Genomic DNA, 27,829 nt, shown 5'->3' on the forward strand with positions numbered 1-27,829 from the left:
CTCATTCTGAGCTTTATTCAATAGCAATGAATTGTACACAGCCGAAGTTAAGAAATTAGATTTTTTTCTGCATCAATTGTGTGACCCCCATTTAACGGTTATGGGACAGTCCCACCCATTCCAAACTGGAATGGATGGAGAGGATGGGGTGAGGATGTATTTTTACCATTATGAATTTATTTAAAGAAAGAAAATAAAAATAAAGCAATATTCGAATGTAGAGACACATTTTTAATTATGCAACCGGAAAAATAGTTTATGGTTGTGACAAGAGCGCACTAAACACTTGCCATATGTTCAAACTACAGAAAGAACACAACACTGACTGATGGCGTCATCATCCAATTTTAAACGTGTAGAGGGGGTGGAAGCAGGCGTTGTGACTGAAATAGCAATATTAGCAGAAAGTGATATTATTTCAACGCCAAATTGCTATTTCATCCAATGTTAGAATATGAAGAAATGAACTATTTCACGCAAATTTGATTTTAGAACTAGATCTAGATTCTATAAATCTACTGATTGAGACGTATGCTATAGAATGTAAGTATACAACTTTATCGGTCAAACTAATACAAATTATTTAAAAAACCATTCATTGTCCATTTAACAGCCGGGTAATGCCGGGTATTTAACGGAATCATTTAAGTCTCTTAATCATTGTATGCATTTAATACGGTGTTGTGTTGACTAATAGTGTACATAATTTGGTTTTAATTTTTCTAATAGGTATTGGTAGCCTATGTTATTTTAAATGTGTCGGATTTTTAGGTATTTAGATCTAGTTATTTCTTTGCATGGTCACTAATGTTGTTCAACGTATAGTATAGTAAAGCACATTGCGTTTTGAGCAATAACTATTTTATAAAATATTTTTCTCAAACATGAATAACATTAAAAATATTTTATGTAGGCTTATATAATTCACGCTTAACGGGTACCGCCGGCTAGTTTCTTATAAACGCTCCAGCAGTAGCCATTTAATAATTTTCAATTTTGCGAAACTGAAACTTCTGTAGACGGGGTGATGGGTGTTGCCTAGATTAGAATCTCTAGAATCTAGATCTAGATTCTAGATCTAGATCTAGACTAGACTAGATAAAATAGATTCCACTTTCATGGTTAGTTCTGATGAAAACCATAACCAATGACAATATTCAATATAGATCTAGATCTAGTACTAATTAATAGTAATATCCTTCCTTCACTTAGAAGACTTAGATCTAGATTCTAGATCTAGATCTAGACTAGACTCTCTATTACTAGTAATTTACTATTAGTATTACTAAAGTTATTACTTCCTACTTTAAGGTAGTCTAGTACTAAATAACTAATGAGTACTAGATTCTACTACGTACTAGATCTAGTAACTCTAGATCTAATATCTAGTGTTACACTTGCACTAGTGCAGAGTTTCTTCCAGGCATCTCTTCGCCCCCCCCCCCCCCAGCTTGGCTTAATGGAATTTTAGCAGTGTCCAGAAAATTTCACGTGCACCCCTGAGAAAAAAAGTCTGGAAGAAACACTGCACTAGTGTAGTCTGTAACAGGTAGAGAGTAGTAGTTAAATACAGTGACGTAGCGAGGTCGGGTGTCACCCAGTGCGGCACTTAATGGTGTCACCCCCCCAGAGGCATAGAGACCCTTCCCAGGGACAAACTTTCAAATTTTCGATTTGCACCCCCCCCCCCTCAAACTTTCGATTTGCACCCCCCCCCCTCGAGTTTTCGATTTGCACCCCCCCCCCCTCAAACTTTCGATTTGCACCCCCCTCGAGTTTTTCTCTATATATTTTGCTATTTTTTGCCTTGGTGTCACCCCCCTAAATGGTGTCACCCGGTGCGGTCCGCACCCCCCGCCCCCCCCCCCCTCGCTACGCCCCTGGTTAAATATTATAAATAATAGATAATACTAGACTAGATTTGGAAATAATAGATCTAGATAGAATCTAGATCTAGTTAAAAAGAAAATAGTAAGTTAGTACCAGTAAAACACTAGGGGGGGGGGGGGGTGGTAGACAATTTTAGTATTAGGTATTAATAGGTAAGGTTAGGTTAGTACTACTAGCTAGGATAATGAATGATGAATTATGATCTTCTACCTTATCTAGAACTAGACTTTTAGTTTGAGTTACTAGGATAGTAGATCTAGATAAGATAGTAGACTGTAGATCTTCTAGATTAGATTAGATTAGTAGCAATACAGCTTTTACTTACAACACTCTCACTGTCCACATATTCAATCTGTCATTATTATTTTGAAATTGTATCATTAGGTAGGCCTATAGTATAGGGCATAGGCCTCTATATCTGACTATATCATAATATATCATACTAGTCACATTACCTACAACTATGAGTCTGTTTTTGTTAATCCTAACCCCAGCAGCCCTGCCTAAGAAAACTGATACACTAATGCATGTCCTGCTGGTATGTAAGCATCAGCTCCCCATCAGTATTTAGCTCAACTACTTACATTGTTATTCTGGCCATCTTTAAAGCTTATTCACTCTTTTTTCCCCAGTATTTTCACAACAGTGCGACAATATGAAATTGATGACAATGAAATCAGTTTAGGATGGCTAAAGAAGCTGTGACTTGTCTACTGGCAACAGTTGCCATTGTGTTGAATGATGCACTTGGTAAATCCCAATCTAATGGGTGTTCAGCACCCTTGATTCTCCCCAACTTGCCCTTCTTTGTTGTGTGGAACCATCCCACAGAATCTTGTCGGGCCAAAGGAATTGACTTGAACTTGGACAAGTGGGGCATCATTGATAACACTGGTGACAAGTTCCTTGGTCAAAGTATTTCACTCTTTTACAACCTTGGACTCTGGCCCTATTACAGTGGTAATGAGACAGCCCATAATGGCGGCATTCCCCAGGTCAGCCACACTTGTATTAGTAGTAGGTAAAGTTCTCTTTTAAACCTGACGGCAAGTCAAGTAGAGTTCACTTGTTTCTGTGACCTCGGCATATGAAGATATAGTGTGGTCAGCACTATGTCCAGACACCTTTACTTTCCTTAACGTGAGTTAGGTACCCATCAGAGTTGGGTGGACTCAGCGACGGTCTACTGACTTAAACCCGGATTCAAATTCGAGACTTACAGGTTAACAGTCCAGCTCTCTACTTCTAGGCCACTCCGTCCCTCTTGTATTAGTGAGTCATAATATTGAGATTATAAGAGGAGAAGTTTAGTCAGTGTGTGGAAACCATTTAGCTTGCTGCTCGTTCATGCCTGTATGCCACACCAGCTTATCCATTTTGTCAGCTGTCCTAGCACAGTCATGTGACTAAACTAACTTACACCCAATCTTTGAAAGTGGTGTCACACTTGTATTTTGGTATCTCTATTTGCTAAAACTTTTTATTCTAGCTTGGCAATTTGTCAGAACACATAAGGAAAGTACAGGCTGATGTTGAGTCCACTCTACCAGACAAAACTTTCTCAGGGCTAGGAGTGATAGACTTTGAGCACTGGCGTCCCCTGTATGCACTCAACTACGACTCATTGAAAATCTATCAGCTCAAGTCCTACCAGCTGGCCAAACTCAAGTTCCCTAATGCTAGCAAGGAGGAGCTGGTCAGGGAGGCTACCAAAGAGTTTGAGCTAGCAGCAAGGTAATTAGCAAGGTAATTAGCAAGGTAATTAGCAAGGTAACTTACATACACCTCAATCAAGGTCAATTGTAAATTGTCTGTTAGTTTAAGAATGTTCTCATTTCAGAGAATTTCTCCAAAACACTTTAAGTAACGTAACGTCACTGCGAGCCTCAGGGAGATGGGGTTACTATGGTTACCCGCGATGTTGGGATACCTACTGCAACACTTCAACAGTTGCTATCAATGATCAGTAAGTTTCACAGTCATTTTGATTTAAATACAATTTCTTCCTTTGTCAGTCATTTGAATCAGATTGTAATCAAGTGGTTGACAATGTTGAAATATGGAGAAAATAAAGGATATAGAAATAAATCTAAAACTGGACAAAATTTATTTCACATAGGCTACTTTTAAATCATGAAAATTTTGAGATTCCTCTCATCTCAGATTGTATGTTAAGATACAAGTGTATAAATGTATATTAATGAATGTATGAGCAGTGTTTCTTCCAGACTTTTTTCTCTGGGGGGTGGGTATGGACTCAAATTATATTTTTTATGTAACTTCCATTTTGTTCAGGGTGGGGGGGGGGGGGGGGGGGGGGGCGAGCCCCTCAAAGAGATGTCTTGAAGAAACTCTGGGTACGAACATACATCTGCTGTATGTCAAGGTTTAGTGCTAATGTTTCAGGTTGTATTGGATCTATGAGAACAGCACCAGCCTGTACCCTTCCATTGTGCTAATGTTTCAGGTTGTATTGGATCTATGAGAACAGCACCAGCTGTACCCTTCCATTGTGCTAATGTTTCAGGTTGTATTGGATCTATGAGAACAGCACCAGCCTGTACCCTTCCATTGTGCTAATGTTTCAGGTTGTATTGGATCTATGAGAACAGCACCAGTGTGTACCCTTCCATTGTGCTAATGTTTCAGGTTGTATTGGATCTATGAGAACAGCACCAGCCTGTACCCTTCCATTGTGCTAATGTTTCAGGTTGTATTGGATCTATAAGAACAGCACCAGCTGTACCCTTCCATTGTGCTAATGTTTCAGGTTGTATTGGATCTATGAGAACAGCACCAGCCTGTACCCTTCCATTGTGCTAATGTTTCAGGTTGTATCGGATCTATGAGAACAGCACCAGCCTGTACCCTTCCATTGTGCTAATGTTTCAGGTTGTATTGGATCTATGAGAACAGCACCAGTGTGTACCCTTCCATTGTGCTAATGTTTCAGGTTGTATTGGATCTATGAGAACAGCACCAGCCTGTACCCTTCCATTGTGCTAATGTTTCAGGTTGTATTGGATCTATGAGAACAGCACCAGCCTGTACCCTTCCATCTACTTTAGCTCTACCGATCCCCTTGACGTCAGGACAGGCAGAATCACTAAAGTCCTGAAAGAAACACTTCGTTTGAAAGCTACATGGTCACCAGAAACTGCTGATGTGCTGGCTTATGCTAATTGCCAGGATGGCCCTTACATTATGTTTGATACTGTAAGTGAATGATGTTTTTCTAATTGGTGGCCTTGACATTGGCAAGGGTTAAGATTTGGTGCCCTAAACATTGGCAAGGGTTAAGATTTGGTGCCCTAAACATTGGCAAGGGTTAAGATTTGGTGCCCTAAACATTGGCAAGGTTTAAGATTTGGTGCCCTAAAAATTGGCAAGGGTTAAGATTTGGTGCCCTAAACATTAGCAAGGTTTAAGATTTGGTACATTGTGTTTACAGCCATGATCTGATTGAGTGCAAGAGTGGGCAGCTTACAGGCATGGTCTGATTGAGTACAAGAGTGGGCATCTTACAGGCATGGTCTGATTGAGTACACGAGTGGGCAGCTTACAGGCATGGTCTGATTGAGTACACGAGTGGGCAGCTTACAGGCATGGTCTGATTGAGTACAAGAGTGGGCATCTTACAGGCATGGTCTGATTGAGTACACGAGTGGGCAGCTTACAGGCATGGTCTGATTGAGTACACGAGTGGGCAGCTTACAGGCATGGTCTGATTGAGTACAAGAGTGGGCATCTTACAGGCATGGTCTGATTGAGTACACGAGTGGGCAGCTTACAGGCATGGTCTGATTGAGTACACGAGTGGGCATCTTACAGGCATGGTCTGATTGAGTACACGAGTGGGCAGCTTACAGGCATGGTCTGAAGCTGAGTTCAGCTGTTTCTGTGACCTTGGCATATGTAGGGGTAGTGTGGTCAACAATCTCCCCTCTTTACTTCTCCTAACGTGAGTCAGGTAACCATCCATCAGAGTTGGCTGGTTTCTTACAGGCTCAAACTGGGTATGGGAACTTGGGACTTATGGGTTAGCAGTGTTGGCTGGTTTCTTACAGGCTCAAACTGGGGATCAGAACTTGTGGGTTAGCAGTGTTGTGCTCTACCATCTGACCATGCCCACCATTTGTTGAAATCCTCTTCAGATGGAGCTGGACAGTGCCGTGGGTCTTCCAGCTGAGATGGGACTGTCTGGTGCTGTACTGTGGGGCAGCTCTGATGTGATGAGGGCAAAGAATGAATGCACCATCCTGCAGCAGTACATCCACACAACACTGGGGCCCTATGTTCTAAACCTGACCAGCTTCTTTCATGCTTGTGGCTCTCAGCTGTGTACTGGCCATGGGAGATGTGTCAACAAACAGTATGAGAGCTACTACCAACATTACCTGAGGAAAACTGGAAGCAAGCAGTGCCAGATACCTCAGAGGTATCTCAGCACCATAAGAAATACATTGAACAGTTTACAATGGAAGACTCACATTTCTAGAAGCTCAGAGCTATTCCACCAAGCTGGTGAGTCCACAAAATACAAGCAGCCCTCTAGAAAAGATGGCTCAAGTCTAAGGGTGGAGCCAGAAAATAATTATGATAATTATGTGTGTAAATGTTTTGCTGGTTGGTCTGGGAGATACTGTGAGCAGCCTGCCCTGCTCTAAGTGCTGCATCCAGTGGTAAGTCTGTCTGGTATGTTGTTTGTTTACTTCTCTCAGTCTATTAGGGCTCAGCTTGTGTGTCTCTCTCATCTACAGCTTATTTCATTGTTAATTCTCCTCATCTTATAAGAGGTGGATGTTGATAGTGGCTTCATGAATTCATGTTTTTTATCTCTATCTTTTGCTCAAATTTTTATTTCTCAAAATTGTTTAGCTCAAATTTATCTAGATCAAGCTTTCTCTATCACTTTGTATCCATTTGCAGGGTGGGGGGGGGGGGGGGGAGAATGGAGGTAGATGGTGGTGTGGTCAGATAGTTCTAATAAGGGGGAGTAGTTGACAAGGGGTAATGGCTGGCTGCTGTTGGAAAAGTGAGTCTTGAAACAACCAACCCACCCTGTTAAGATGTGTTGGTGCATGTCTAGAGGCATTCAATAATGGTGCCTACTTTGGCTTACATTACAGTGTGTGCTATGTTTACATTACATTGTGTGCTATGTTTACACTACAGTGTGTGCTATGTTTACATTACAGTGTGTGCTATGTTTACATTACAGTGAGTGCTATGTTTACATTACAGTGAGTGCTATGTTTACATTACAGTGTGTGCTATGTTTACACTACAGTGTGTGCTATGTTTACATTACAGTGTGAGTGCTATTTTTACATTACAGAGTGAGTGCTATGTTTACATTACAGAGTGAGTGCTATGATTAGAGTGTGTGTTGTGATTATAGTATGAACTATGTTTACCTTTCAGTATGTGCTATGATTACATTCCTGTGTGCTATGATTACATTCCTGATGATTACATTCCTGTGTGCTATGATTATGTTACAGTGTGCTATGGTTGTATTACAGTGTGCTATGGCGTATGTTACATTACACTGTTTGCTATGGTTTGTGTACTTTGATAATTGTTTCCTGATGAAAAATGATTGTATACTTTTTATTTCTGTGATATCGTGGATGAACAATGTATTGTAAAGAGAAACATTCCCAAAGATCTTGTTCTAAAAGATGTACATTTGACTGTAAATATTTCTGTAATGTTTTCTAAACAAACAATTTGACATTTGTAAACTAAAGACTTCTTGCTTGGTTTTCATTCTACATTTATTTAATGGTGAGACTGTTTAATTGTGAATAAAATTTTTTTCTCTATGAAGAGCAGTTGTAGAGTATTGTGTGGGCTCTAGCAATATTTAGCTGTAGAGTATTGTGTGGGCTCTAGCAATATTTAGCTGTAGAGTATTGTGTGGGCTCTAGCAATATTTAGCTGTAGAGTATTGTGTGGGCTCTAGCAATATTTAGCTGTAGAGTATTGTGTGGGCTCTAGCAATATTTAGCTGTAGAGTATTGTGTGGGCTCTAGCAATATTTAGCTGTAGAGTATTGTGTGGGCTCTAGCAATATTTAGCTGTAGAGTATTGTGTGGGCTCTAGCAATATTTAGCTGTAGAGTATTGTGTGGGCTCTAGCAATATTTAGCTGTAGAGTATTGTGTGGGCTCTAGCAATATTTAGCTGTAGAGTATTGTGTGGGCTCTAGCAATATTTAGCTGTAGAGTATTGTGTGGGCTCTAGCAATATTTAGCTGTAGAGTATTGTGTGGGCTCTAGCAATATTTAGCTGTAGAGTATTGTGTGGGCTCTAGCAATATTTAGCTGTACAGTATTGTGTGGGCTCTAGCAATATTTAGCTGTAGAGTATTGTGTGGGCTCTAGCAATATTTAGCTGTAGAGTATTGTGTGGGCTCTAGCAATATTTAGCTGTAGAGTATTGTGTGGGCTCTAGCAATATTTAGCTGTAGAGTATTGTGTGGGCTCTAGCAATATTTAGCTGTAGAGTATTGTGTGGGCTCTAGCAATATTTAGCTGTAGAGTATTGTGTGGGCTCTAGCAATATTTAGCTGTAGAGTATTGTGTGGGCTCTAGCAATATTTAGCTGTAGAGTATTGTGTGGGCTCTAGCAATATTTAGCTGTAGAGTATTGTGTGGGATCTAGCAATATTTAGCTGTAGAGTATTGTGTGGGCTCTAGCAATATTTAGCTGTAGAGTATTGTGTGGGCTCTAGCAATATTTAGCTGTAGAGTATTGTGTGGGCTCTAGCAATATTTAGCTGTAGAGTATTGTGTGGGCTCTAGCAATATTTAGCTGTAGAGTATTGTGTGGGCTCTAGCAATATTTAGCTGTAGAGTATTGTGTGGGCTCTAGCAATATTTAGCTGTAGAGTATTGTGTGGGCTCTAGCAATATTTAGCTGTAGAGTATTGTGTGGGATCTAGCAATATTTAGCTGTAGAGTATTGTGTGGGCTCTAGCAATATTTAGCTGTAGAGTATTGTGTGGGCTCTAGCAATATTTAGCTGTAGAGTATTGTGTGGGCTCTAGCAATATTTAGCTGTAGAGTATTGTGTGGGATCTAGCAATATTTAGCTGTAGAGTATTGTGTGGGCTCTAGCAATATTTAGCTGTAGAGTATTGTGTGGGCTCTAGCAATATTTAGCTGTAGAGTATTGTGTGGGATCTAGCAATATTTAGCTGTAGAGTATTGTGTGGGCTCTAGCAATATTTAGCTGTAGAGTATTGTGTGGGCTCTAGCAATATTTAGCTGTAGAGTATTGTGTGGGCTCTAGCAATATTTAGCTGTAGAGTATTGTGTGGGCTCTAGCAATATTTAGCTGTAGAGTATTGTGTGGGCTCTAGCAATATTTAGCTGTAGAGTATTGTGTGGGATCTAGCAATATTTAGCTGTAGAGTATTGTGTGGGCTCTAGCAATATTTAGCTGTAGAGTATTGTGTGGGCTCTAGCAATATTTAGCTGTAGAGTATTGTGTGGGCTCTAGCAATATTTAGCTGTAGAGTATTGTGTGGGCTCTAGCAATATTTAGCTGTAGAGTATTGTGTGGGATCTAGCAATATTTAGCTGTAGAGTATTGTGTGGGCTCTAGCAATATTTAGCTGTAGAGTATTGTGTGGGCTCTAGCAATATTTAGCTGTAGAGTATTGTGTGGGCTCTAGCAATATTTAGCTGTAGAGTATTGTGTGGGCTCTAGCAATATTTAGCTGTAGAGTATTGTGTGGGCTCTAGCAATATTTAGCTGTAGAGTATTGTGTGGGCTCTAGCAATATTTAGCTGTAGAGTATTGTGTGGGCTCTAGCAATATTTAGCTGTAGAGTATTGTGTGGGCTCTAGCAATATTTAGCTGTAGAGTATTGTGTGGGCTCTAGCAATATTTAGCTGTAGAGTATTGTGTGGGCTCTAGCAATATTTAGCTGTAGAGTATTGTGTGGGCTCTAGCAATATTTAGCTGTAGAGTATTGTGTGGGCTCTAGCAATATTTAGCTGTAGAGTATTGTGTGGGCTCTAGCAATATTTAGCTGTAGAGTATTGTGTGGGCTCTAGCAATATTTAGCTGTAGAGTATTATGTGGGCTCTAGCAATATTTAGCTGTAGAGTATTGTGTGGGCTCTAGCAATATTTAGCTGTAGAGTATTGTGTACAGCGTGCATCAAAGACTGTCTGAAGGCATACCAGTAGACGTGTAGATTGGACTTTTTTTTATTTTCTATTAAAGTTTACACTTTTTCAACATGAATTCATTCCATCAATAGAATCTCTACAAGCGTGTGAGTGGGGACTATGGTTTATTCAATCTGCTGCTCAGATGGCACATACAATAGCTTCACTCTTCTAGACAGCTCGGCTGACCTAAGAAACACAACATAGAGACTTGCAGATTCAGGCGTGGTTTGTCGGTATCAAGAGTTCAAGACAAAACTGATTGATTGATTATTGATTGATCATTGATTGATTTTTGAACAGCCCAAATGATGAGGTCTATTGTGCAGATGACTGATGTCTACGAGTCTACTGAATTGTCTCTGTCTCTAGTGGAGCAGATATTTCGTGTTGAATGTAAGCATGGATGCCAGTATGCTGCAATCAGTTGAAAAATGACATTTTCCTTAAGCTCATTGAAGAAGGTGAGTTGATAGATACACTAGAGAGCCGCAGTAGATCGTCTGGCCTGGAGCTCGCGTCTGCCTGTCTACTCCAGTACAGGCTGAGCAGACGGCATGTCGCCTGCATCGCTGGTGCCAGTTGAGTTGTTCTGGAATACTGTTAGCCTGTTGAAAAATCGCTGAACCATCCAGGAAAGCCCCATGTTTAAAACATCCTAGAGAGAGGAGAAGCCAAGAAATAATCACACAAAGCTTGGATGTACGGACATCCTGGAGAGAGGAGAAGCACACATATAATCACACAAAGCTTGGATGTACAGACATCCTGGAGAGAGGAGAAGCACAGAAATAATCACACAAAGCTTGGATGTAAGGACATCCTGGAGAGAGGAGAAGCACATATAATCACACAAAGCTTGGATGTACAGACACTCCGTTTTTCCCTTCTGATAGCATCGAAACCTGTAAGCTAGACATTATAATCGTAACCAGACACCAATACAAACAAGCGGGCGATCTGAAATATGGACAGACAGTACATGTGTGATGTGTACACGCCTTGTAGAAGGATAGACGTGTGGCTAAACTGTGAGGGAGGATGATCTGTGTGTTAGAAACTGTGAGGGAGGATGGTCTATGTGTGAGGGAGGATGGTCTATGTGTGAGAGAGGATGGTCTATGTGTGAGAAACTGAGGGAGGATGGTCTGTGTGAGAAACTGTGAGGGAGGATGATCTGTGTGTGACAAACTGAGGGAGGATGATCTGTGTGTGAGAAACTGTGAGGGAGGATGATCTGTGTGTGAGAAACTGTGAGGGAGGATGATCTGTGTGTGAGAAACTGTGAGGGAGGATGATCTGTGTGTGAGAAACTGTGAGGGAGGATGGTCTGTGTGTGAGAAACTGTGAGGGAGGATGGTTTGTGTGTGAGAAACTGAGGGAGGATGGTCTGTGTGTGAGAAACTGTGAGGGAGGATGGTCTGTGTGTGAGAAACTGTGAGGGAGGATGGTCTGTGTGTGAGAAACTGAGGGAGGATGGTCTGTGTGTGAGAAACTGAGGGAGGATGGTCTGTGTGTGAGAAACTGTGAGGGAGGATGGTCTGTGTGTGAGAAACTGTGAGGGAGGATGGTCTGTGTTTGCCTACATGTTGGTAGCTATGTTAAAGCCGAGTTGTCAGAGAATGATGTGTCTGCCACAAGTGAGGATGAAGTGTGACAACTTACGAGGTCCATCATGTCCCCGTAATAGTGTACCCGCGGGGGTTCCACCTGACCAGTCGGCTGCCACTGGACATCGTGGTTGCTCGAAGACTTTTTCTTTGGCCGCTTTTCCTTCCGTCTAGGATGACCATGGCTCCCTATCCGTGTACCGGTAATGCCGTGTTTGGACTTCATCACCTCGTCGATATCTGTTGAAACTGAGCAGGTGGGGCTGGACTGTGTTTCCGGGTGGCCGCTCTTTCCGGTGCCTCGAATATAATCGTCAGCAGATTCCATTGAGGCAAGGGAGCGAACTGAGCCGCTTTCACGAACCTTTGAAACCTTATTTTTCTTTAGACCAACCACACCTATTTTGCCTTTTTTACCAGGATCAGTACCTTGAACTTTACCGTGATTGACAGCAGGCACGGACTTGGCGGGCCTAACACCCGTCTCCTGGGGCCCGCGGGGCTTGGGACCATACTCTGCAGCGTCAACCGAAGTCCCTTCAATAATTTCCTTGATGTCCACGGGCGATCCAACTTTTGCAATCATTTTCTTGGCTGATTTGTTGACCGGCGCTGAAACAAAGACGCCATTGAGCATTTGGTTGTACGAGATGGTATTCTTGCTGTTGAGGCTGCTGGTTTTGGGCGAGGCGGCGTTTGTCTTGAGTGGATAATGCAGATGGACATTGGAGCGCGAATTTTTCTTGATGTTATCTGACGAGTGACGCAGCTTGAGCTTCGCCTCCATCGGCCTTGTCGTTGTGTTCGTCTTGTCTACAGTGGCACGGTTTTGTTCTTCCTTTGTTTTCTTGGACCAGATGGGACGTTTTCTTCTTGGGGGTGTACTTTGAGACCGCGGCTCAACGTTGACCTTCTCCTCCGCTGTGTCAGATTTATCTATGGCGCCGCTGGGTTTCCTTGTTGGCTTGTTAGCAGGCTCAATTTCTGGCGATTGTTCATTCGATTCTTGGTTTGGATTCGTTTCTTCTCCCTCATCAATAGATTCTCCTGGGTCCACAGACTGGCCTTCGCCTCCCGTGCTTTTGGCCGACTCGATGTTTTCTGTGCTCTCTGAGAACTGCACTGATTTGCCTTGACCAGCCTTCTCCCGCTGAGAGGCGGCCTCACCTTTGATCTCCGTTTCACTGCCACTGCTGTAGACACTCTCGGCATCGGCCGGATTGTTGCGACACGCAGGCCGTCTTTGTTTTGTCTGATCAGCGTCGTGCGTGGGTTTAGCTTTAACGATCAAATACTTGAGCTTGTTCCTCCGCTGGATGAGCTTAGCCTTCTCGTCAGCCGCCTTTGTTTCTGCCGTCAGAGAACTGTTCCACCCCAACTCGGCTTTCTGAAGTTCTTTTTCTGATTTTTTTAACTTGGCCTTTTCAGCTTTGGTCTGAGCATCGTTAGAAGTAGCGCTGCTTGTGGGAATCGCCTCCAAGGAAGATTTACCAGACATCTTCGAGACCTCTGAAACCGTAGAAGATTTGATCTCTAGCGTGATTTCATCTTTGATTACTTTTCTCTCCTGTTTAGGACTAGAAGACTTCTCGGTGGGCGATTCCGTAGCATCTGTTTTCATTGCCATCTGAAGATTTTCTAAGGGGGCACTAGAAGAATGCTGCCACTTCTCGTTGGTCGCCATGGAGATGTTACTGCCACTTAGTTGAGCCAGATCGTTTTCAGATTTAGTTTTCTTTCTTTTCTTTTCACCAGTCTTTTTCTTCTTGCCTTTTTCTTTTTTAGGCGGCGAGACAGTGCTCGTCTCTTCACCATCTTTTACTTTTCTTTTTTTCACAGCACCAGGGCTGTGATGCCGTACGGGACTTTTTTTGGTGACGGAGATCGTGAGTAGCGTCTTGGTGTGGGACTGATCCTTTACTTTCTCCTGTTCACCCTTTTTCACCTTCTGCGCCTTTTTCTTTTTGGCTGTTTTTTTGTTGATACAAGTTTCACTCTTCTCTTTGGGACGACGTACGCTCCTCTCTTTTGAAGTCAGTGAGCTCGACCTTTCTATTTTTATGTCCAGATTCTCCATCGAATGTTCTGTGACCTGGTATGTTGGCTGAGGCTCGATGCTGCCCCCTTCTGTCAGCGGCTGGGCCGGTGAATAGACGCTGATTGTTGTCGAGGTTTCATGTGACGAGGGCAGGGCATCTTGCGACAGTTGATAGCCGTCGTCTTCTTTACACGCTGCACTCAGAAGGTCTTTGACCGCATCGAACCGGTGCTCCGACTCACAAGTTTTCAGGCCACCGCCATCTTTGTCCCCTGTCGACTCGAGGTGTCCCTTGCTGGCTAGGTAGCCCAGGCTCGTCTCAGACTTGTGCTTCGTCTTCTTGTCAACCCAGTCGAGCTTGTCTGTTCGGATAATGCGAGTGTGGCGCGGATTTTCTAACAAGTTTCTTTTATCACTTTCAAAATCACTGGCAACAGTTTTGACAAGTTCCCCAGATCCATGCAGTGGATTATGTTCGAGCTTATACTTATCAGTGAGAGGCTTGCGACCTTCTTTAACCACCGTGGTTGTTACCTTTTTTGATAAGCTGCTCTCAAATTTGATGTACAAAGCTTCGGTTGTTTTTGTCTTTTTTTTCCGCCTCATCGCAGCCGTGGACGGATCTTCCTTCTGTGTAGAGAGAGAGGAGACGTTACAAGAGGCGCCCTCCATTTGGGAACATTCATTATTTATAGCTGACGTCACATTTTGGGAGGGTTGGATTTCTGAGGGAAGTTTCGTTTCTTTGTTGCTTGACTCTAAACATTCTTCGGACTGAATTTGTTCCAAGTCTTTTCTTTGAAGTCTGCTTTGAATGGCTTCGTTACAAGCTTGCATGATGTTCTGCTTTCTTTCCTCCCAGCCTTCATTTTGAGTTTTACCAACGGCGGTATGTCCCCCATCCCCATCGGATGGTTGCACGACGCTGTCAATAGTGTCTTCGTTACAGGCGGCCGTCGTGCTTTGAGAATCATCGATGACTTTGATATCTTGAGTGCTGAAGTACTTCTCATTGCTACAGAGACTGGCGCTCGCACTATCCACAGCTTCTTTGCTTTCATCTGGGTCAGCAGTGCCAGCGTTGGTGTTCATGTTGAGCTGACAGGACGGGGACAGATGGCTCCGCACATTTCTAATCAACTTTGAGGACCTGCGTCTTTTCATGCCAACCTTATAGCTCAAACATGTATGACAGACTTTCTGTTCACTAGGATAATATTTAGTTGCATTCCCCTTTGTGTTGTCGCTTTTATTTTCATTCGAGTTTTTATTTTTTGTTCTCTTGGCCAAGCGATCTGTTGTCTGTTTTTTGTTTGATTCCCCCTCGCCTTTCTCTGTCCTCCCCAGCGGCTCGTAGTAATACAGGATGTACTTTTTGGATCCAGGCTTGGTTTTGGCACATTTCACCGGTCTCTGTCTGACGCGCTTGTGTATGGAATGTTTTCTGGCATCATACTGCAGTTCATTGTCAGTGGAGGGGCATTTGTTCGGGTACACTTCATGGCAGCCGTGAGTTTTTTTCTCACGTTTTGAACGCCGCTTTAAAAGCTTATCTTTCGATGTGTCGTAACTTCGATCAGCTGATCTCATACGGTTCATTTTTTTGATGATCATCAACTGCTTTGCGCGGCTTTTATCACCAGTACTTTTGGTCTTTCTTTTCTTGATTATTTCGTTGGACGTTTGCTTCTCAACAAGCGGGTAGACATTTTCATCGACTTTATTAAACATTTGCACGTTTTCCAAATCTAGCAGCGAGTTTTTGTTGTCATACAGACCACTTTGAGCCTTAAAGACGGGGGAGGGGATCGTCCTCTCTTGTGGCCAGCTCTCCACTTCTGCTACTGTTGTCTCCGAACTGCTGCTACAGCGCCGGATGTGATAACCGAATGGCGGCGGCGCCATCGCTGGGGATATAAGCTCTTTGTCTTTCCGGTTACGAATATATCCGTTGTGGTAAAGTTTCTGGACACAGGCCAACAGACGGGCGTCAAAATTCAGCTGTCCTTGATCCATCTGCCCGTCTAAGTACGGCGCCAATGTGTTAGGCATAGCAGGGGAAGGTGCAATCGTGGAGACGGCCTGCTGTGTGGCGGGCTGGACGGTACTTCTAGCGTAAACAGCGTCTTCTATCGGAGCTCGCTTCTCTGTCTGTTGAGTTTTATCATCGGCAACCTGAGCTTCCTTGGATTGGACATGTTCTGTAGACTGCCGGTGTAGCGGGTAGTTAGGCAGCACATCGTGCATAGATGGGCACTGGGTTGAGATGCAGGTAGACATAGTGTGAGTCAGTCTTGGACCTACATGAGTGGAAGGGGATGGAGAAATCTGCGTGCCTGCATCACGCGAGGCCGCGCACGTGCTCTTGTTTCTAAAGACCGCCTGCTGAAGTTGAAGTGGTCGTCTACTCTCCTCACTAGTGCAGCGTTGGTACATTCTGCTGCCGGAACGGTTGACGTTGCCCGGCTTGTAGTCTGAAAAGTGAGGCTCGTTTGCTGGAAAATATTGATGCTGGTTATTTAGGTTAGAGAAAATCCGAACCTTATCCGCGGGCAATTTGCTGTCAGCGTAGAAATCTCGAGCAACTGTGGTGTCAACGCCCTCAGACATGTAGGTGCCGTAAAGCTGCTGGCCGCCGGTCCGTGGTGCCCCGTCTGTACAGGGGAATCGTGGGCGGAGTCCCTGGCAGCTGGGGAATATATAATACATTGTTATAAGCTGTAGGATATTATAAAGGTTACAGAGTTTGTTATAAGCTGCTAGCTGTAGGATATAACGGTTAGAGAGTTTGTTATAAGCTGTAGGATATAAAGGTTACAGAGTTTGTTATAAGCTGTAGGATATAAAGGTTACAGAGTTTGTTATAAGCTGTAGGATATAAAGGTTACAGAGTTTGTTATAAGCTGTAGGATATAAAGGTTACAGAGTTTGTTATAAGCTGTAGGATATAAAGTTTACAGAGTTTGTTATAAGCTGCTAGCTGTAGGATATAACGGTTAGAGAGTTTGTTATAAGCTGTAGGATATAAAGGTTACAGAGTTTGTTATAAGCTGCTAGCTGTAGGATATAAAGGTTACAGAGTTTGTTATAAGCTGCTAGCTGTAGGATATAAAGGTTACAGAGTTTGTTATAAGCTGCTAGCTGTAGGATATAAAGGTTACAGAGTTTGTTATAAGCTGCTAGCTGTAGGATATAAAGGTTACAGAGTTTGTTATAAGCTGCTAGCTGTAGGATATAAAGGTTACAGAGTTTGTTATAAGCTGCTAGCTGTAGGATATAAAGGTTACAGAGTTTGTTATAAGCTGCTAGCTGTAGGATATAAAGATTACAGAGTTTGTTATAAGCTGCTAGCTGTAGGATATAAAGGTTACAGAGTTTGTTATAAGCTGCTAGCTGTAGGATATAAAGGTTACAGAGTTTGTTATAAGCTGCTAGCTGTAGGATATAAAGGTTACAGAGTTTGTTATAAGCTGCTAGCTGTAGGATATAAAGATTACAGAGTTTGTTATAAGCTGCTAGCTGTAGGATATAAAGGTTACAGAGTTTGTTATAAGCTGCTAGCTGTAGGATATAAAGGTTACAGAGTTTGTTATAAGCTGCTAGCTGTAGGATATAAAGGTTACAGAGTTTGTTATAAGCTGTTAGATGTAGGCAACAGTCGGTTCTAAGCATTATACACCTTTTAAAAAGTCAATATGTTAGAAACGTTCAACAACAAAAATGCTCTGATTTTTTCCAACATATGGGACGTCGTGGTCGGATGGTAGAAACAACGACTGCTATCCCGAAAATCAGGGTTCGGACTTTGATGTCTACCTGAAACACGTTAGTGGAAGTAGAAGCTGGAAGGTGTGTGCTGACCAAACAAGGCGTGCATAAACTGAGCTCACACAAGTCGTGCATAAACTGAGCTCACACAAAGCGTGCATAAACTGAGCTCACACAAAGCGTGCATAAACTGAGCTCACACAAGGCGTGCATAAACTGAGCTCACACAAGCATGTGCTCTGTTTTATAGGGTCCATGGATCACCAGAGAAACTTGACTCCCTATTATGACGTCAGACATACAGTTACAACCAGATGTACGTCTTACCTGTGACCAGTGTGGCCTTCTAATGTTGCCTGTAGTGAAAAGAACTGCTCTTCCCTAGCTGCAGGCTGGTTAGGGTTAGTGTGGCCTTCTAATGTTACCTGTAGTGAAAAGAACTGCTCTTCCCTAGCTGCAGGCTAGGCTAGGGTTAGGATTAGTGTGGCCTTCTAATGTTACCTGTAGTGAAAAGAACTGCTCTTCCCTAGCTGCAGGCTAGGCTAGGGTTAGGATTAGTGTGGCCTTCTAATGTTACCTGTAGTGAAAAGAACTGCTCTTCCCTAGCTGCAGGCTGGTTAGGGTTAGTGTGGCCTTCTAATGTTACCTGTAGTGAAAAGAACTGCTCTTCCCTAGCTGCAGGCTAGGCTAGGGTTAGGATTAGTGTGGCCTTCTAATGTTAACTGTAGTGAAAAGAACTGCTCTTCCCTAGCTGCAGGCTAGGCTAGGGTTAGGGTTAGTGTGGCCTTCTAATGTTACCTGTAGTGAAAAGAACTGCTCTTCCCTAGCTGCAGGCTAGGCTAGGGTTAGGATTAGTGTGGCCTTCTAATGTTACCTGTAGTGAAAAGAACTGCTCTTCCCTAGCTGCAGGCTGGTTAGGGTTAGTGTGGCCTTCTAATGTTACCTGTAGTGAAAAGAACTGCTCTTCCCTAGCTGCAGGCTAGGCTAGGGTTAGGATTAGTGTGGCCTTCTAATGTTACCTGTAGTGAAAAGAACTGCTCTTCCCTAGCTGCAGGCTAGGTTAGGGTTAGTGTGGCCTTCTAATGTTACCTGTAGTGAAAAGAACTGCTCTTCCCTAGCTGCAGGCTAGGCTAGGGTTAGGATTAGTGTGGCCTTCTAATGTTACCTGTAGTGAAAAGAACTGCTCTTCCCTAGCTGCAGGCTGGTTAGGGTTAGTGTGGCCTAATGTTACCTGTAGTGAAAAGAACTGCTCTTCCCAAGCTGTAGGCTAGGCTAGGGTTAGGATTAGTGTGGCCTTCTAATGTTACCTGTAGTGAAAAGAACTGCTCTTCCCTAGCTGCAGGCTAGGTTAGGGTTAGTGTGGCCTTCTAATGTTACCTGTAGTGAAAAGAACTGCTCTTCCCTAGCTGCAGGCTAGGCTAGGGTTAGGATTAGTGTGGCCTTCTAATGTTACCTGTAGTGAAAAGAACTGCTCTTCCCTAGCTGCAGGCTGGTTAGGATTAGTGTGGCCTTCTAATGTTACCTGTAGTGAAAAGAACTGCTCTTCCCTAGCTGCAGGCTGGTTAGGGTTAGTGTGGCCTTCTAATGTTACCTGTAGTGAAAAGAACTGCTCTTCCCTAGCTGCAGGCTAGGTTAGGGTTAGTGTGGCCTTCTAATGTTACCTGTAGTGAAAAGAACTGCTCTTCCCTAGCTGCAGGCTAGGTTAGGGTTAGGATTAGTGTGGCCTAATGTTACCTGTAGTGAAAAGAACTGCTCTTCCCAAGCTGCAGGCAGGGTTAGGGTTAGTGTGGCCTAATGTTACCTGTAGTGAAAAGAACTGCTCTTCCCTAGCTGCAGGCTAGGTTAGGGTTAGTGTGGCCTTCTAATGTTACCTGTAGTGAAAAGAACTGCTCTTCCCTAGCTGCAGGCTAGGCTAGGGTTAGGATTAGTGTGGCCTTCTAATGTTACCTGTAGTGAAAAGAACTGCTCTTCCCTAGCTGCAGGCTGGTTAGGATTAGTGTGGCCTAATGTTACCTGTAGTGAAAAGAACTGCTCTTCCCTAGCTGCAGGCTAGGTTAGGGTTAGTGTGGCCTTCTAATGTTACCTGTAGTGAAAAGAACTGCTCTTCCCTAGCTGCAGGCTAGGCTAGGGTTAGGATTAGTGTGGCCTTCTAATGTTACCTGTAGTGAAAAGAACTGCTCTTCCCTAGCTGCAGGCTGGTTAGGATTAGTGTGGCCTAATGTTACCTGTAGTGAAAAGAACTGCTCTTCCCAAGCTGCAGGCTGGTTAGGATTAGTGTGGCCTAATGTTACCTGTAGTGAAAAGAACTGCTCTTCCCTAGCTGCAGGCTCCTCTCATTGCTTTTGCCCCTCTGGGTCAGTCCACGGTTGCCGCCATCTTTAAAGTGATGTGTCAGGGTCTCGGAAGGGTCGGGTCTGGTGGTCTCGACCCGGCTGGCGTTTGTGTTGCAGCGGTCGTCTGGCTCTGGTGCCATGCGGGTCTCACGGCGCAGCTTGCTGGACACATCACGGCCGTCGGCTGGAGCTTCGGCACCTTGGTTTCTGACCAGACCATTTCCAGTGACGTAGATTCGACGCGGCATCACGTTGTTGTTGTTCTCCAGTAGACTGGAGCCTTGCGCTCCACATTTGGTGAGCGGGCCTGGTGCAGGCGTGAAGCTGGGCTTGTTTGGTCCTGTGGGCTTGTTTGGTCCTGTGGGCTTGTAGCTGGTGTCTGCGGCTGTTGAGGGCGAGTTCACGCTTGATTCTTGTGTTGTTGATGGATCTACATAGGGTGGGGGCTGGGGTGGGCGTTTGGCCACTCGCTCAAAGACTTTCTGCTGCTGAAAAGTTTTTCTGGACTGTGCTGGGAGATCTAATCCTTTAGGCCCGTGACGTGTTGAGCTCATTTGTTTCTTCCCTTCTGAAACAAACGCTCAGATTGTTCTGACTTCTGTATTCAAATACATTCAAATGTATTGACAGCAATTTTTTTTTAATGAAAAAATATTTTCCTTACCCACTTTACTGGATTCTCTCATCTCAGCAATCTCTCTTCTAAATCTAAACAGGCAGGTAATGTGAATAACATAAGCTAACAGAATGCCGCAAATAAATCCATTGAAGATAGAATCATTGAAGGCCGACTGTCACACGGTCAAGATAGGAAAAAAATTATTTCATTTTCAAAAATTACAAGGAAGGATTATGTTAAACAAAACCTTAGTGAGACAAAAAATATCTAAACATACAAAGTAGACAAAAACAGAGATGCAGTGAAACTCAAATGCTGCTAACCCGAAGATCTCGTGTTCGAATCCAGATTCAAGTCAATAGAACGTCCTTGAGTCCACCCAGCTGTTCACAGATGTAGCCTGGGTGGCAGATTTGAACACACTTGCTTCGATGGCAACTACTAACACAGCTAGCATGGTTGGTAGCCATTAATTTACACAGGTAGCACAGGGTAGCTATTGACTAACACAGCTAGCATGGTTGGTAGCCATTAATTACACAGTTAGCACAGGGTAGCTATAAACTAACACAGCTAGCATGGTTGGTAGCCATTAATTACACAGTTAGCACAGGGTAGCTATTGAATAGCACAGCTAGCATGGTTGGTAGCCATTAATTACACAGTTAGCACAGGGTATCTATTCAATAACACAGGTAGCATGGTTGGTAGCCATTAATTTACACAGGTAGCATATGGTAGCCATAGACTAACACAGCTAGCATGGTTGGTAGCCATTAATTACACAGTTAGCACAGGGTAGCTATTGAATAGCACAGCTAGCATGGTTGGTAGCCATTAATTACACAGTTAGCACAGGGTAGCTATAGACTAACACAGGTAGCATGGTTGGTAGCCATTAATTTACACAGGTAGCATAGGGTAGCTATTGACTAACACAGGTAGCATGGTTGGTAGCCATTAATTTACACAGGTAGCATAGGGTAGCTATTGAATAACACAGCTAGCATGGTTGGTAGCCATTAACTTACACAGGTAGCATAGGGTAGCTATAGACTAACACAGCTAGCATGGTTGGTAGCCATTAACTTACACATGTAGCATAGGGTAGCTATTGACTAACACAGGTAGCATGGTTGGTAGCCATTAATTTACACAGGTAGCATAGGGTAGCTATTGACCAACAGGTAGCATGGTTGGTAGCCATTAACTTACACATGTAGCATAGGGTAGCTTTTGACCAACAAAGGTAGCATGGTTGGTAGCCATTAACTTACACAGGTAGCACAGGGTAGCTATTGACTAACACAGCTAGCATGGTTGGTAGCCATTAATTACACAGTTAGCACAGGGTATCTATTCAATAACACAGGTAGCATGGTTGGTAGCCATTAATTTACACAGGTAGCATAGGGTAGCTATAGACTAACACAGCTAGCATGGTTGGTAGCCATTAATTACACAGTTAGCATAGGGTAGCTATTGAATAACACAGCTAGCATGGTTGGTAGCCATTAATTTACACAGGTAGCACAGGGTAGCTATAGATTAACACAGGTTGCATGGTTGGTAGCCATTAATTTACACAGGTAGCATAGGGTAGCTATTGTTTAACACATGTAGGCTTGTAGGTAGCTACTAGTCTCCAGGGTGGTAGCTGTAATGTAACATGACTCACCCACGTCTTACCTGCTGTGGGTTCGAGTCTGTGTAGCTGGGTACGCCCCTGTCCACCTGCCGCGGCTCACCTGTGTGAGGAAATAAAACCTGAGGGCTACTCACTTCCAACTGACATGGGACTTTTCAAATGTTGTGTGCACGGACAAATATTTTGGTCAGTTTCAAATTATCATTTCTAATTAAGTCTAGAATCTAGATCTAGTTCTAAAATATTATATTATAAACCTGGTTTATTTTTCTGAATTAATCACATAAATTCAGGTTCAGTCCGTCGTATGTAGGCCTAGGGCTAATCTACTAGGAAGGTCTGGTAACTTTCTTTACTTCTCAAGTGGGGATATAGATCTAGGTATACAAGCATTTCTTTTAACAAAAGTTTTGTCAAAAACACAATGGCGCAAGACGTATTTAAATATTTCACACAATTTTCTGTTTAAAATAGATTCTAGATCTATTCTAGACAAGTAGGATAAAAGAAAATCTCGTAGGTAGGGCCGGTTGATATGTACCATATCTAACTACTGTAGATGGGTGACACTTTTGTTTACATATGTATAACGTTGAAGCGGGATAACTCAGCGTAATTGTTTACAATATCTAATCTACTAGATCTATATAAATGTGTGTGTGTGAATGGGGGGAGGGGGGACATACTTGAGGTATGACTTAACTAATTCAAAACACGGTAGATCTAGTGTCATTCAGTGATAGATTCTAGATCTACTCTAGATCTATATTATGCAATTTGTTCTACTGGTAACTGAACGATTTAGACAGTAAAGTTAGAAATATAAAGAAAATATAATTACTTGCGACGTTGGAATGCTCTGATTGGAAACTTACATTTCCATTGAATTGCTTATTTACATTAGACGATGAAATAATATTTATAAAGATGAAAGACACCCACTACCATTGTTGTCCGGATGACGTTAATCCTCTCAATATGACGTCAGTACACAGTTCGTTCTACTGAAGGTGCGCACCACTTTTGAAACACATTTGTGGAAGTACCAGTGTACACAAAAAGCGTGTGTTCCAGTGTCCCATTCATCGTACCATTCCCAATGTTTGTTCAAGTTCTCGACAATCTATTCGATTCATGTGCTCGATTATGTGTGCGTGTGGGTCGAAAATACTAGCTTACCCGTCATTGCGAAAACAGAGAGCAAGGTCTTAATTGTATCTTCTTACATAATATGATACATTGTTTTCTTACATACTAAATAGTGAGTGATTTCAAGGAAAGGTTGGGATAGTTGATTGACATATAGGTTTATATACCGGGTAGGCTACTGTTCGATTCTTTATTTCGTTTTGTACAGCACTCAGCGTAAAAGATTTTGCTTCTTAAACTTAAAATGTGCGACTCGCCATAAAATAATTTTTAGAATATGAAACAAATGGATGGGGTCAATTGAAAAGGAACGAAAACATTTGAGTGTGTAAACTGTAGTATAGTGGTCGCCATATCTAGTTTAAAAATTTCCTGGAAAAATCCCCAAAAATTTTTTTTCTCAATGATAAAATATTTCAACACTAAAAGAGCCAGCATTAGGAAATATTTTAATTTCAAGTGCTTAGGAGGAAATTAGTTGAGTACAGAGGCGTAGCAAGAGGGGGGGGGGGGGCGGGGGGCGGCTCGCACAGGGTGTAAACCTGCTAATGATAAAGAAAACATGCAACATCCAGCTGAATTTATAACCGAATATAGATATAAATCATGGTATTATCTTAGCACAGTTTAAAGCAATCACCGTGAGGTGACAAGGGGGGGGGGGGGGAGTTACATAAACTCAACGTTGCAATATATACCTGAGGAAAACGGTTTGGTTGAGAATCGTAATAACTTATATGTTAATCCATGTATGGGAGGGGATTAAATACGCCCAGATGAAAAAAAACATTTGAATATATATACACATGGGTATACACATACTTACAAGTGTATATGGAATGAATATATATATATATATATATATATATATATATATATATATATATATATATATATATATATATATATATATATATATATATATATATATATATATTGTTTTCCTTACGGGGGGTGGGGGGGGGGTGGGAGGCCGCACCGGTTGACACCCGACCTCGCTACGCCACTCACTGGTTGAGTAATCCATAAATTAAAATATTCGGGAGAAATTTTGTTAGTCTGTCATGATTTTTTTCCCTACAGTTTTGTCTTTGTCGAAAAAATACAGAACTTTAAATTTTCGGGAGTTATACTAAACAAAAGACTTCTTGCAATGTATGCCAACAAAAATTGTAAAAAAGAAATAAAAAACTACATGAGTGTGAAAAAGCAGGGAAAAAAGACGTAACGCTGTTCCCATATAGCTAGGCTGTAAAGCCGATTGAAACCACTGAAATATTTTGTCTGAGATACTTTGACGGAGATCTTTGTTCGTGCCACCATTTACATCAGCTTGTGATCATTAAATATATTGTAGGTTGTTTCAACCCTATCTGCGCCATGTGTGTACTTGATCGCCGTTAATCAAAGCTTCTGTACACAATGATCTGTCGCTCATGTAGAAGGATAGGGGGGAATTTGGGACATTGGACATTGTGGCTGTAGGACATTGTGGCTGTAGGACATTGTGGCTGTAGGACATTGTGGCTGAAGGACATTGTGGCTGTAGGACATTGTGCCTGTAGGACATTGTGGCTGTAGGACATTGTGCCTGTAGGACATTGTGGCTGCAGGACATTGTGGCTGCAGGACATTGTGGCTGTAGGACATTGTGGCTGTAGGACATTGTGGCTGTAGGACAGTGTGGCTGTAGGACAGTGTGGCTGTAGGACATTGTGGCTGCAGGACATTGTGGCTGCAGGACATTGTGGCTGCAGGACATTGTGGCTGTAGGACATTGTGGCTGTAGGACATTGTGGCTGAAGGACATTGCGGCTGTAGGACATTGTGGCTGTAGGACATTGTGGCTGTAGGACATTGTGGCTGTAGGACAGTGTGGCTGTAGGACAGTGTGGCTGTAGGACATTGTGGCTGTAGGAAGCCTCTCATCAAACTATAACAACAAATTTTGAGAGTCTAGAACTCACCAGCCGGGGATTTTCGTCTCTCTGTATTATCACTGCTTTGTTGCGCCTCTCTGCCTCGCTCTACACTTTGTTGGGCCTCTCTACCCCGCTCTACAACTTTGTCCCGCCTAAGTATCTCGTCATTACGCTCCTCATTCACCCATTCATCATCTTCCGTCTTTCGAACAACCCTGTCATTGCCGTGTCTGGCACTTCCCCTGTCGTCTCTCGGACCATTGTTCTTGTTCCCTTTCTGCTGTTGGTACCCTGGCTGAGTTGACTTCTCGTCGTTTGACTAGACAGGAAGAAAATAAACATATACAGACACTAGACACATTCGTGACTTTACAGACACTAGACACGTTGGTGGCTTTACGGAAAATGCACCATTAGCTACTACAGTTGTGATATAAATACTCGGCACCATTAGCTACTACAGTTGTGATATAAATATACAGCACCATTAGCTACTACAGTTGTGATATAAATATACGGCACCATTAGCTACAACAATTGAGATATAAATACTCGGCACTATTAGCTACTGCAGTTGTGATATAAATACTCGGCACCATTAGCTACTGCAGTTGAGATATAAATAGACGACACCATTAGCTACTACAGTTGTGATATAAATTGACGGCACCACTAGCTACTACAGTTGATATAAATTGACTGCACCACTAGCTACTACAGTTGTGATATAAATAGACTGCACCATTAGCTACTACAGTTGTGATATAAATTGACGGCACCATTAGCTACTACAGTTGTGATATAAATTGACGGCACCATTAGCTACTACAGTTGTGATATAAATTGACTGCACCATTAGCTACTACAGTTGTGATATAAATTGACGGCACCATTAGCTACTACAGTTGTGATATAAATATACGGCACCATTAGCTACTACAGTTGTGATATAAATTGACTGCACCATTAGCTACTACAGTTGTGATATAAATTGACGGCACCATTAGCTACTACAGTTGCGATATAAATTGACGGCACCATTAGCTACTACAGTTGTGATATAAATAGACGGCACCATTAGCTACTACAGTTGTGATATAAATAGACTGCACCATTAGCTACTACAGTTGTGATATAAATTGACGGCACCATTAGCTACTACAGTTGTGATATAAATATACGGCACCATTAGCTACTACAGTTGTGATATAAATTGACTGCACCATTAGCTACTACAGTTGTGATATAAATTGACGGCACCATTAGCTACTACAGTTGCGATATAAATTGACGGCACCATTATCTACTACAGTTGTGATATAAATTGACTGCACCATTAGCTACTACAGTTGTGATATAAATTGACGGCACCATTAGCTACTACAGTTGATATAAATTGACGGCACCATTAGCTACTACAGTTGTGATATAAATTGACGGCACCATTAGCTACTACAGTTGTGATATAAATTGACGGCACCACTAGCTACTACAGTTGTGATATAAATTAACTGCACCATTAGCTACTACAGTTGTGATATAAATTGACGGCACCACTAGCTACTACAGTTGTGATATAAATTGACTGCACCATTAGCTACTACAGTTGTGATATAAATAGACGACACCATTAGCTACTACAGTTGTGATATAAATTGACGGCACCATTAGCTACTACAGTTGTGATATAAATTGACGGCACCACTAGCTACTACAGTTGTGATATAAATTAACTGCACCATTAGCTACTACAGTTGTGATATAAATTGACGGCACCACTAGCTACTACAGTTGTGATATAAATTGACTGCACCATTAGCTACTACAGTTGTGATATAAATTGACTGCACCATTAGCTACTACAGTTGTGATATAAATTGACGGCACCACTAGCTACTACAGTTGTGATATAAATTAACTGCACCATTAGCTACTACAGTTGATATAAATTGACGGCACCACTAGCTACTACAGTTGATATAAATTGACGGCACCACTAGCTACTACAGTTGATATAAATTGACGGCACCACTAGCTACTACAGTTGATATAAATTGACGGCACCACTAGCTACTACAGTTGTGATATAAATTGACGGCACCATTAGCTACTACAGTTGATATAAATTGACGGCACCACTAGCTACTACAGTTGATATAAATTGACGGCACCACTAGCTACTACAGTTGTGATATAAATTGACGGCACCATTAGCTACTACAGTTGTGATATAAATTGACGGCACCACTAGCTACTACAGTTGTGATATAAATTGACGGCACCACTAGCTACTACAGTTGTGATATAAATTGACGGCACCACTAGCTACTACAGTTGTGATATAAATTAACTGCACCATTAGCTACTACAGTTGTGATATAAATTGACGGCACCACTAGCTACTACAGTTGTGATATAAATTGACTGCACCATTAGCTACTACAGTTGTGATATAAATTGACGGCACCATTAGCTACTACAGTTGATATAAATTGACGGCACCACTAGCTACTACAGTTGTGATATAAATTAACTGCACCATTAGCTACTACAGTTGATATAAATTGACGGCACCATTAGCTACTACAGTTGTGATATAAATTAACTGCACCATTAGCTACTACAGTTTTGATATAAATTGACGGCACCATTAGCTACTACAGTTGA

At 42.4% G+C, this 27,829-nt stretch overlaps 3 protein-coding genes across 7 annotated transcripts in view; 1 reads left to right on the plus strand and 2 right to left on the minus strand.

The window, feature by feature from the left end:
- Positions 1 to 2,528: 2,528 nt before the first annotated feature.
- LOC131953630 (hyaluronidase conohyal-P1) lies at positions 2,529 to 6,587 on the plus strand. Its single transcript, XM_059316905.1, has 5 exons — positions 2,529 to 2,885; positions 3,380 to 3,624; positions 3,731 to 3,856; positions 4,905 to 5,106; positions 6,045 to 6,587. Exons 1-5 carry the CDS (start codon positions 2,577 to 2,579, stop codon positions 6,555 to 6,557), a joined length of 1,395 nt encoding a protein of 464 aa, XP_059172888.1. The 5' UTR covers positions 2,529 to 2,576; the 3' UTR covers positions 6,558 to 6,587.
- Positions 6,588 to 10,100: 3,513 nt separating this feature from the next.
- LOC131953631 (uncharacterized) lies at positions 10,101 to 23,089 on the minus strand. 5 transcript variants are annotated; one of them, XM_059316908.1, is made up of 6 exons: positions 22,967 to 23,089; positions 22,133 to 22,191; positions 20,489 to 20,615; positions 19,783 to 20,392; positions 11,741 to 16,412; positions 10,101 to 10,733 (listed from the first exon to the last, which is right to left on the minus strand). In XM_059316908.1, exons 3-6 carry the CDS (start codon positions 20,508 to 20,510, stop codon positions 10,605 to 10,607), a joined length of 5,433 nt encoding a protein of 1,810 aa, XP_059172891.1. In that variant the 5' UTR covers positions 20,511 to 20,615; positions 22,133 to 22,191; positions 22,967 to 23,089; the 3' UTR covers positions 10,101 to 10,604. The 5 variants fall into 5 exon arrangements, with proteins under 5 accessions (XP_059172891.1, XP_059172892.1, XP_059172889.1 ...); XM_059316909.1 differs by having other exon boundaries at positions 19,783 to 20,389; positions 22,933 to 23,083; XM_059316906.1 differs by having other exon boundaries at positions 22,933 to 23,083.
- Positions 23,090 to 25,196: 2,107 nt separating this feature from the next.
- The window catches only part of LOC131953622 (uncharacterized), a 9,050-nt gene continuing 6,417 nt past the window's right edge, over positions 25,197 to 27,829 (minus strand). Inside the window, exon 5 of the mRNA XM_059316891.1 lies at positions 25,197 to 25,481. Within this exon, the coding sequence (XP_059172874.1) occupies positions 25,197 to 25,481 (285 nt within the window). The remainder of the gene's footprint in view (positions 25,482 to 27,829) is intronic.

Source organism: Physella acuta, unplaced genomic scaffold (genome assembly GCF_028476545.2).
Source record: "Physella acuta isolate Inbredline_101_S28 unplaced genomic scaffold, ASM2847654v3 ptg000934l, whole genome shotgun sequence".
Lineage (NCBI taxonomy): Eukaryota > Metazoa > Mollusca > Gastropoda > Physidae > Physella > Physella acuta.